Below are 10,306 nucleotides of genomic sequence, written 5' to 3'. Positions count from 1 at the left end.
ATGATATACAAAAGACAACATGATTATAGTGCATAAATATAATAAAGTGCGTCATTCCCCAACCTTGAACATTGCGAGCTTCACAACGAAAAGTCTAAATTTCCTAAGCTGATCCATGGGCTTACATACAGTAGGTGTTTGATCATTGTTGGGCTCCTGAGTGGCACAGTGGTCTAAGGCACTGCATCTCAGTGCTAGAGGCGTCACTACAGACACTCTGGTTTGAATCCAGGCTGTATCACAACTGGACATGATTGGGAGTCCCATATGCTGGAGATGGAAGTAGTATCCGGTAAGATAAAATGTTCAATGGTCTAATGTGCATTGAGACTAGCTGTGGATTGACAATAGATTTAACACAGAGAAACAAATAAAAAACCCAGTACTTTGGCAATTAAAAAAAATCACTTCTTAATTCTTGGTGTGACCGATTTTTATCCTAAGGGCTTAAGAAACTCCCACACATTTTGGTACTTTAAAAACCATGGTTCTTTAATTAGCTACCCCTCCTTATATTAAGCTACCAAAAGTCAATAAAAGAAACATAATACCATATAAAAATAAAGCTTTTATTAAAATGTCAAAGCCATTTTCCATTTAAAGACCACTGAAATGCTGACAAAGTAATTTAAGTAAAGTCATTCTGATGAATAAGTTACACTGGTCTTTGGCATGCCGATGACATGCGCATCTTTAGTTACAGCAAACAGCACAACATGTCACGCTGCCAATTATATATTCAGAGCTTAGATGTTGTAGCAAGACCAGCATTCTATTATAAAACAATATACAATAACCCTGTTGCTTCACATGTCAGTTCAAAATGTCCTATTTTATGAAGATTTCAACAACAGAATTCTTAAGATGATCTTACTTTTCATTGTGTTATACAATATCAATGAATAGAAGACGACTAAAATGATTAAGAGAACAGCATAAACACACATGGGCTAGGAAGGAATAAGATCGTACCCATGCCAAAATGATGCCCTTTTTTTGTGTGTCTGTCATCTGTACAAGAACTTCAAAAAGGCTGCTTTATCTTCTTCAGTAAAATACACAGTGAATATTCATTGTATTTATAACAGGTACAGTAGTACCAATATAATATATACACAGGGACTTTGGTGCAGAATATAAAAACATACAACAAAATGCAACTATAGTTTAGAATAAACCATATACATCCACATGTCGCTTTGGTCACATAAAAATAAATAAACAATCAATTCACAAATTTATCCCTGATAAACCTGCTACAAAAATAAATTCTGATAGCTGCTACACCGTTACATTCAACCTTTAAAGCCATATTCACATGTGAATTGTGTATAACTCGCCAAACATGACAAAATATTCATATTTATAGAACAATAATTAAATGATATCCTTTTTGATAGAAGAGAAATGCAATAGCCACAATGACTGGTAGCAGGACAATGCATTAGTAAAAGCACAACAGTAAAGGCAATCTTAGCTATTCCATAAAATCATGAATACATTCTCCATCAAAACTCCTATTTAATGCGCTGGATCCTCCACCTCAAAAGCATTCTTGTTTGGTAACCTCAAGATCTTTAACAGTTAGTCTAAATGTCCACTGCTCAGACTCCGTAAACACCATACTTGCTGAGTATAAAGCAAGAATGAAAAAATCAGCTATGTTACATTGATCACCATTGTCATCTGAGCAATTAACAGCTCTCCACTTTGCAGATGGATACAGAGCTGATCCATTACAACTTTCACAATAACACTTTCACCCAGAGGGAATGCTTGATTTAAATACTGGCACCCCTCTCAACCAAAGCTTGCACAACGATGCACATTGATGGCGCAAGAGCCGAGACATGAGCTGCCTCTCCAAATTAGAGATGCTCACTGTCTGCCCACCAGTGTAGCCACTATCAGTGGACATCAATCAGTGCCACCTGTTCAATGACCAGAAATTACTTTCAGATGGCCTGTAACATTAGCAACTTTTGCTAAGTTGGGGTAGTGAAGCCCCACTGGCTACATCTCCAACCCCTCTCCTTTCGATAAAACACCAGTTGGTTCAATCCTCAGTGTCAGGCTGGACCCCTAGCATGATGTGGAGCTCTTCGGCCGAGTAGCCCAGAAGATTCTGCAGGTCACAGACGAAGCGGTAGACGTATCGCTTGCCCGAGGTCTTGTGGATGATGTTCTTGTCGTAGTAGTATCGCAGGCCACGGCTCAGCTTCTCGTAGTTCATCTTGGGCTTGTTCTTCCTGCGGCCCCAGCGTCTAGCCACCTGGAAGAGGAAGGAGAGAATGATAAACACCAATGGAAAACAGAGTCTTACACTACATCTTGATGTCTTCTGATGGCTCTTATGTTGAAGACTTTTTTAGTCCTGTAAACTAGCGGTGTAGCCAATCTCGTCATACTCGTATTTGTAATTGTATTAATATTTATATATTTATATTTATATATTTTAAGCTACTCAGTAAGTACACAAACAAAAACAAACATATGTCCTCAGCAAAGTATAACTAATATAACTAGATTGATAGCTAGAACAACAATCACTAACAATTCTGATTCACACACAATGTTTGTAGAAGTGGTGTAATGTGCCCTGAGATGAGTGAGAGAGACGGAGCGCCCCGTATGTCTGTCTGGGGAAATAAGTGCAGAGGGAGAACGGCTTTTTCTAATCCAATCGTTGCAGCAGGCTCAAACGATATCCTGCTTGTTTCTTACAGATGGAAGAACTAGCCAATAGTTATTTAGAGCATAAAGGGCTTCACACTTTTTGAGGGACAGAGAGATGCGTGCTGGCAGCTGACAATTACTATTTTAATTACAAAAAATACATAATCGCATTCCGAAAATTCTCCATATCCATTGCGATACTCTTTTTGTCAGAGTACTCGGTACACCCCTACTGTAAACCCTTGTGGATATCTCCTCCACAACCTGATATACACATATTGTATGAGGCCAATTGACACTCACCTCATCTGGGTCAGTGAGTTTGAACTCCCAGCCGTCTCCGGTCCAGCTGATGATGGCCTGACAACTCTTATCAGTCAGGAGCTCCAGCAGGAACTGCCACAGCTGGATAGGACCGCTTCCTGTTGAGAGGAGAAAAAAAAAGCATAGGAGTCAGACGGCGATCAAAAGGCATAGTTTGTGTATACACAACTGTAGTGTACTGTTTTGAACTGGAGTTGAAACTGGGGTTGACAGAGAGATAGATAGTATTTCATACAAGATGAGCTGGGTTTGACTGTGCCAGCGGATTCATAAACTCACCAGTGAAGCCAGCCAGCACGGCAGCAGGTATGACAGGCTTTCCCAGTTCCACAGGCTCGTTCCTCTCCTGGACGTAGTCCTTGAAGGATAGGCCCTGATTCCCCAGGATCAGGGTGCTGCTGTTGCACTCGTCCTCAAAGCTGTCGTGTGACGGCACCCTCTGGTTGTCCGCCAGGGAAGACTGGCTACCCCAGGATTGCAGCATGGACTCTGGCCCCTCAAAGCTGTCCATGCTCTCCAATGAACACAAACTCTGGTCCTGGGACGAGACTGTAGATAAACAAAGCACAGAGATGGTTAGTTCAACTGAAACTGAATCAAGTTAAGGAAATATCACTGAATTCAAATATCTGTTGGGAATCGCTTACATGTGTTCCCTTGGAAAAAGAACACGAATGAATTAACATTGATTAATAGCTTCTAGACAACAGTGAGTTGGCCTACTCACAGGCTTTGCAGAGTTGCCCTGCGTCTGGGTTGCTCCTGATGTAGCTGACATTGACCGTGCTCAGTTGGGGCTTAGAGAACACGGAGAACTCCTGATCTCGGGTCAGCAGGGTAGTCTTGTCTGCAGTCTCAAACAGTTCTCTCAGCAGACTACCGCTGTTGTCAGGCACCTGCAGGGCACACTGGGTCTCCTCCAGACTGAAGCCTGTAAAGAAGAACATATGCCCACTTAGCTCACCTCATCTCATCAGAGACCTCAGAGACCTCTTTGGACAGCTTAAAGGCCCAGTGCGGTCAAAAGCGTGATTTTTCTATGTTTTAGATATATTTCCACACTGAGTTTGGAATAGCGATATCACTAGACAGTAAATTAGTTAATAGGCCAATAAGAACGTTTCTAACCTCTCTCTCTTTCCCCTCCCAACTCAGACCATTCCCAGACAGTTTATTTTTGACCATTTTAATTTAAAACAATCACAGTAAAGTACTTATTTGTTAGCCAGAAATGATTTGATATTGAGATTTGTTTAAATGGCTGAATTGGGCCTTTAAGGCTTCTGTTCAAATGAAGCTGAAGCCAAACTGTTTTGTCTATCTGATGTTTACTTGGATTTGAACCCTCTGGTGCTCAGTATGTTTTTCTAATGGACACTCACCGACAGAGCTCATCCAGTTGGTTACTGAGGGCACAACACTGCTGAGGCTTTTGGATTCTTCTCTCTCTCGACATTCTGGAAGAAAACGGAGGATCAAGTCAGGAACCATCAGAAATACTGTTATTTGATTTTAGAGTGTATCATTTAGCCAAAGGGTACAGTAATTCTATAGAATAAAGAAACCCTTTCCACCTGAATACAAAAAAACTGACGACCCCACCTATTCTTTCCCCCATCTTCCTTCCACACAAATACCATCTGACTAAAAAATTCCACTGTTACCTTTCATCATCTGGTCCAGGTGCTCCCACAGGATGTCGCCCACAAAGTCTGGGGCCAGGTCCAGGAAGCTCTCCTTGCCCAGGTCACACAGCTCCTGGCCGTTCATGTCAAACTTAAAGAAGTGGATGTTAGCCAGGCTGAACTCACTGGCTGCCCAGTGGAGCCACTGCATCACATGCTGCTTGGTCCACTTATGGGGGTCTGTGAAAGCAAGAAAGAAAAAAGATATGGCTTAATATACAGCCATTTTAAATTACTAAAAAGTTCATTCACAATTCCATGGAAACGTCACCAAAATCCACCAGTCTTTGACTTGATTTTACTTAACTTGGCTTACTTTTTAATGATTAAGGGACAGGCAAAATGTTTTACCAAATCTCAATTTTTGATGTAAATGGCATGTTATAGAAGAGTCCAGACACAGTTTTTTCCCCGATTTCACTTGGTTTTGAGAAACTTACCCCACCAGCAATATACTTAATTATTGCTTGTTCTGCAGTATGGATAAACATGAACAAATAAGTCATTTCCGAAACGGGCGATACTTTTCTGTGTGCGAGCATTTATGTATTTTTTGGTTCCCATTGTGGTGACACGAGAAATGAGAAAGCATGTGCATGCTCGCACATGGAAAAGTATCGCCCGAGTCCAATAAAATGGAATATAAAGTTGTGTATAAAGTTTGGAATTACACAATTTCATGTGTATAACATCTAAAGACCTGCATCACTATGCTGAGAGCTTTGCCATTTCTAAAAGGAGATATTTGGGTGTTTTTGGAGCCTTTGTTCATGTTTATCTGTGGCCCCCATATTGCAGAGTGAGCAATGAGGAAGTCTATTGCTGGTGGGGAGATCTCTTTCTCCAAACCAAGTGAAATCGCAAAGAAAGTGTCTGGATACTTCTATAACATGCTATTTACATCAAAAATAGAGATTTGGTTAAAAAAGGTGCACCTGTCCTTTAAAGAGGGGAAGAAAAGAAAAATACTTAAACACTCAACAAGTGGGAAAATGTCATACAAACATGGTGTTAACGAGTAAGAATCAGGAGTTAATCTATTGTGGAAGCTGGAGTGAGTGCAAAGCTTTCGAAATGAGCCCAAAATGACTGACTTCCAAACCAGTTCAAAATTAGCTAGGAAATTAGCAAATTGTCATCCTTGTAGAAAACATTTAAATAGAAATGAAGAAAAAGGGAGGACAATGAGACTGAGCAGGTGTAGAAAGTGACTCACTGTTGGAGATGCCACAGCAGCGTTGGACCTTGGAGAAGCCACTGAAGCTGTCCTTCAAGGCCTGACTCATCACTGCCTTACTGCACGGGGTCAAAAGTGGAACAGAGCAAGGGCCCATCTCTGGAGAGTTTACAAAAACAAATGTTTGATTACTCTATTAATCAACCTTTCTAGACCTTTCTTATGTAATAACATTGCTTTAACAGTGTGATAATTGTTTAAAGACCCAAATCAGTAAAAAATGCACATTTCCTTTGTGCCTGCGTATGTGATTACACACATATGAGCAGGGTTTACTGTCAATGCTATAAGAACAATGGCCTTTTAGAAATGGCAAAGCTCTCAGCATAGTGATCTGTATAATAACCTCCATTGCGCATCACAAACCACAAGTTGGTGTGATCTCAACACAATAGGCAGGTCTGTCAATGCAAACAAGAATGAACACTGTACAGTATGCCACATCCTAATACTGTTCATAGTTGATTCAGCTCCAAATTGGTTGTACACTACTCTGTTTTGTGCACACTAACAACAGCCTTAAAAACACTACTCGTACACAAACTCAGAAATAAAGTTCCATTTAAAGGCCCAGTGCAGCCAAAACTATTATTTCCCTGTGTTTTATATACATTTACACACTATGAGGTTAGAATAATACTGTGCAATTTTGAAAATTATGACGATGCCCTTTTAGTGAAAGAGCTATTTGAAAAGATTGCCTAAAATGTCAGTCTGTTTAGGTAGGATGGAGTTTTGGCATGCCTGGTGACATCACCAGGTGTTTAATTAGTTAATAGACCAATAAGAAAGAGGTCCAGACCACTCTGCCAATAAAAGCTAGTTTTCAGTTTCCCCCTCCCCACTCAGACCACTCCCAGCTAAATTCTTGCTTGAGAAATTGCTCTTTGCAAAGAAGCTACTATTTTTGTTTCATTTTAATTCAAAACAATTACAGTAAGGTACCTAATTGTTACCCAGTAATGATTTAATATTGAGATTGAAAAAAACCCCAGCTGCATTGGGCCTTCAAAAAATATATAAATAGGGTTCAGACAATTTAAGTGGGCTAGCTGCCATGCAACCGGATGAGATTGATTAACAACGTTTGGGTTATGGATAATTGTTAACCACAAATAAACACCTGTTTTTCTGTTAATCATGAATTAAAGTAGTTTGTATGCCAGCAATCACTACATGGTTAACTTTGTCACCTCATGTCTCGCAAATAATATTCCTAATAGAGCTTGGTCTAACTTTGGCCTGGGGTAATTAGTTGGTATTGGTGTTATGAAAGTGTTTTGGTGTAAAGTAGAGGGCTAGAGTGATGTGGCACTCATTGGTAGGTTGTGGTGGTGGCGTACCATGTGAGACACAGTTGAGGCCAGAGGGCACCTCCTGAAAAGACTGCTCATCGTCTGAGGGGAGGAAGTATCCCGAGAACAGAGACATGGGATCTTCAAAAAGGTCAAACGCTGCCTGCCGCTGTGGAGGACAAACACATAATAAACAACATACTGTTAGTTTAAATTAAAAGACACAAAACATGTATTTTGCCTGATGATTTGAGAAAGCCCCATTCTACTGTATGTCTACATAATTGGATATATTAAGTGAGACAAGCATCGTCCTGAACGGATGACCAACACCTGATCACTCACAGATACTGTGAATGATTTAGGAAATACCTTATTCACTTCTTCAGACGGAGTCACAAAGTGAGATAAAAGACAAAAGATAACAGAGCAGGCAAAAGTATTGACAGAAACAACTCTGTATGTGGGCACTCCCTTTCAGTAGAGCCAATCTGTCATCATTAGTCAAACACATCAGGCCTTTCTCATTCTCCCAGCTAAGCCTGGCCCTGAACCGCTGGGAGAGGATGACCATACATAGTCTTCCTGTTCCGTAGCAGAACTAGAAACTCCCCTTGATGCAGCTGGGAGCCGTTCAACTCTGAGGGTTTATTACCCAGCATAGGCTGTTGCTTTTTGAGAGAAAAAAACTCTACCCCCTCCTCCCTCTATCCTTCACTCTCCCTTTTCACTCTCTCTCGTTCCCCCTCTTCAAATCAGGTTAGACAAACCAGGCTCTTCTTCACAATTCTATTAGGTAAAAACAAGCCCTTTTAAGATGAGCTCTGCTTGAATCTGCACTGTACCCATCTCAGCATGTTACAGATGCTGATGAGACTTCTTATGATGTTATACAACCAAGCCGCACATGAAACCTTAACAAATCATTAGGACATCTATAGTAAAGATGTACGCTAAAGTGCCATTTGTGCGCCTGTCTAATACTTGAAGGCACAATTATTTTTTATTCAAATAACTCCCCACAAAACATCATCCTTTTTTATCCATAAACTGTTTAATAGGCTGGCACAAACAGGTCCCTCAATGTCTTGAGAGCCTTTTTTCTTGCTAGTTACCAAGGGGACCAATTGAGTTAGTGGCCGTAGAGAAGGTGGAAAGATTGGGAGCCTCTCCTCCATCAGCTCCCCAATTATCTTCACATTTAATATGCCTGACTTTGTCCTCTTTCTTTTCATTTATTATTTTATGGTTAAAGTTATGGGGAGAAGAATAGCAGACTCAAGTGTGCTGCAACACACAGGATTTAAAAATAAATCTCTGCTGATATTTGATATTTGGAATCCGTGCTTTCTTAACTCCCCAATACCCTTGAGTGAAGGGTGCTCCAATTCCAGTCCTGGAGAGCTATTGGGTGTGCAGGATTTTGATCCAGCCTTGCAGAATCAGTTGTGATACAGTGGTCCTATATCTACTATACACATCTCCAGCACTACGATGTATGTGATTTTCCTACCTATCTACTATATTAGTGGCACAGCCTTGTGAAGTCTCACCTTGAGGCTGGAGCGATAGCCAGTGGACAAGGGGGCCACTTTGTCCATGCTGAGGTCACACATCAGTAATCTTCAGGTAAATTACAGAGAGAAACTTTATGAGAAACACTAATACACATCAGTAATGACATCACACTGAATGGAAATTTGTATGATACTGTATCTGTCTCTGAGGGTTGTAATACATTTCTCTACAATGACAATGAATTCACATGCAACCTATAGATCAACTGTTCTCCTAAATAGCAACAACAAAATATGCAATGTATAAATATGAGTATATTACAATGTCTTATTTTATACCGAGCACATAATGGCTTAATAGTGCCTAGATTGTGTTAGTACATTATATAAATAAAGCCTGCACATTTAATTCAATATCCTAATGCATTGGTACACTTTCCAAAGCAACCTGAACACAATTGAATAAATAGGCTATTGATTTGGCTAGCTTGGGGAATTACTTAAACATGTTAAAAATATACCTGTTTTACATTAGGCCAACAATTACACACACACTATCATTATGACATCACGAATGTCTGAGACAGAACTATTGCATAATTCTCTCATTGGTCACAAGTTTAATCGGTCCCGAAATGACTCAAGGCCCCTCATGGTGGGGGGGTCCTTCATATTAGATTAGCGGCCACACATTCAATAGTGATTCTATTGACATAGCCATGTTGAATAATTCGTAAAGATATATTTAATATCAGTGATAAATTAATCATTACCCTAATTTAAATAATATGTTGCATAGACCACAAGGCATGGAATGGGATTTACCGTTGGTTATTATTCCACCAGAAACAATTATCGCAAATGTCATGTAGAACAGAAACAAACTATTCAGGAAAGCAGTACAGAGTCAAATGGCACATTGTCTAGGAATAGATCAAAGAACGAGAGAAGAGACACAAATCAGGGACCTACCTACCTGTTGAATTGATCCGCTGTTCTTCAAAACAGCAACAGTGTAACGTTAAATTGTATTCCTTTTCGATATTGAATATTTATCCAATTCAGTGTTGTATGTGCGCAAGCCTATGCTGTATTTGAGTTTTTGTAACTCCCAGATACACTGACCAGTATAAAATCAAAACAATGCACAGCCTTGTTTCTTCGTGTGTGCTTGACGAGTGTATCTCGGTAATGAGGAAGTGCATCTTTTTTTTGCTGTTTTCGTAGCTCAGTGGGAGGAGCGTGTAATAAGCAATGGAAAATGATCATAGTGGAACATATTCAACGCGCTTTACCGGATGTAAACAGTGTTGCAGTTCTGTCAAAAATAAAACATTTATTAACGTTGAAAACGTGCAGAAGCCAAGCAACTCTGACGCACTTATCCAGAAATATTGTCAGGGATGAATGCTGATCGAAAACACACTCAGCTCAGTAATTCATATTAGCCAATTGTGAAATGGCCCTGTCAATCTTATACTTTGAGGTTTCAAAGGCAGTGCCACTTGAGAATAAATAAAACATATGAGAAATGTTTCCTCAATCAATTAACCAACAGTAATATTTTTGTTC

At 40.0% G+C, this 10,306-nt stretch overlaps 1 protein-coding gene across 2 annotated transcripts; it reads right to left on the bottom strand.

Annotated features, from left to right (window-relative positions):
* Positions 1-555: 555 nt before the first annotated feature.
* ets2 (v-ets avian erythroblastosis virus E26 oncogene homolog 2) lies at positions 556-9,937 on the bottom strand. Of its 2 annotated transcripts, none has more exons than XM_035780119.2 (10): positions 9,707-9,937; positions 8,771-8,840; positions 7,266-7,386; positions 5,902-6,021; positions 4,665-4,865; positions 4,383-4,457; positions 3,728-3,931; positions 3,280-3,549; positions 2,980-3,098; positions 556-2,272 (listed from the first exon to the last, which is right to left on the bottom strand). In XM_035780119.2, the coding sequence occupies exons 2-10, from the start codon at positions 8,831-8,833 to the stop codon at positions 2,057-2,059; spliced, it is 1,389 nt and encodes a 462-aa protein (XP_035636012.1). In that variant the 5' UTR covers positions 8,834-8,840; positions 9,707-9,937; the 3' UTR covers positions 556-2,056. The 2 variants fall into 2 exon arrangements, with proteins under 2 accessions (XP_035636012.1, XP_035636011.1); XM_035780118.2 differs by having other exon boundaries at positions 9,711-9,937.
* Positions 9,938-10,306: the final 369 nt, after the last annotated feature.

This window comes from Oncorhynchus keta, chromosome 11, assembly GCF_023373465.1.
Source record: "Oncorhynchus keta strain PuntledgeMale-10-30-2019 chromosome 11, Oket_V2, whole genome shotgun sequence".
Classification (NCBI taxonomy): Eukaryota; Metazoa; Chordata; class Actinopteri; order Salmoniformes; family Salmonidae; genus Oncorhynchus; species Oncorhynchus keta.
This window is presented reverse-complemented; position numbering and strand designations above follow the sequence as displayed.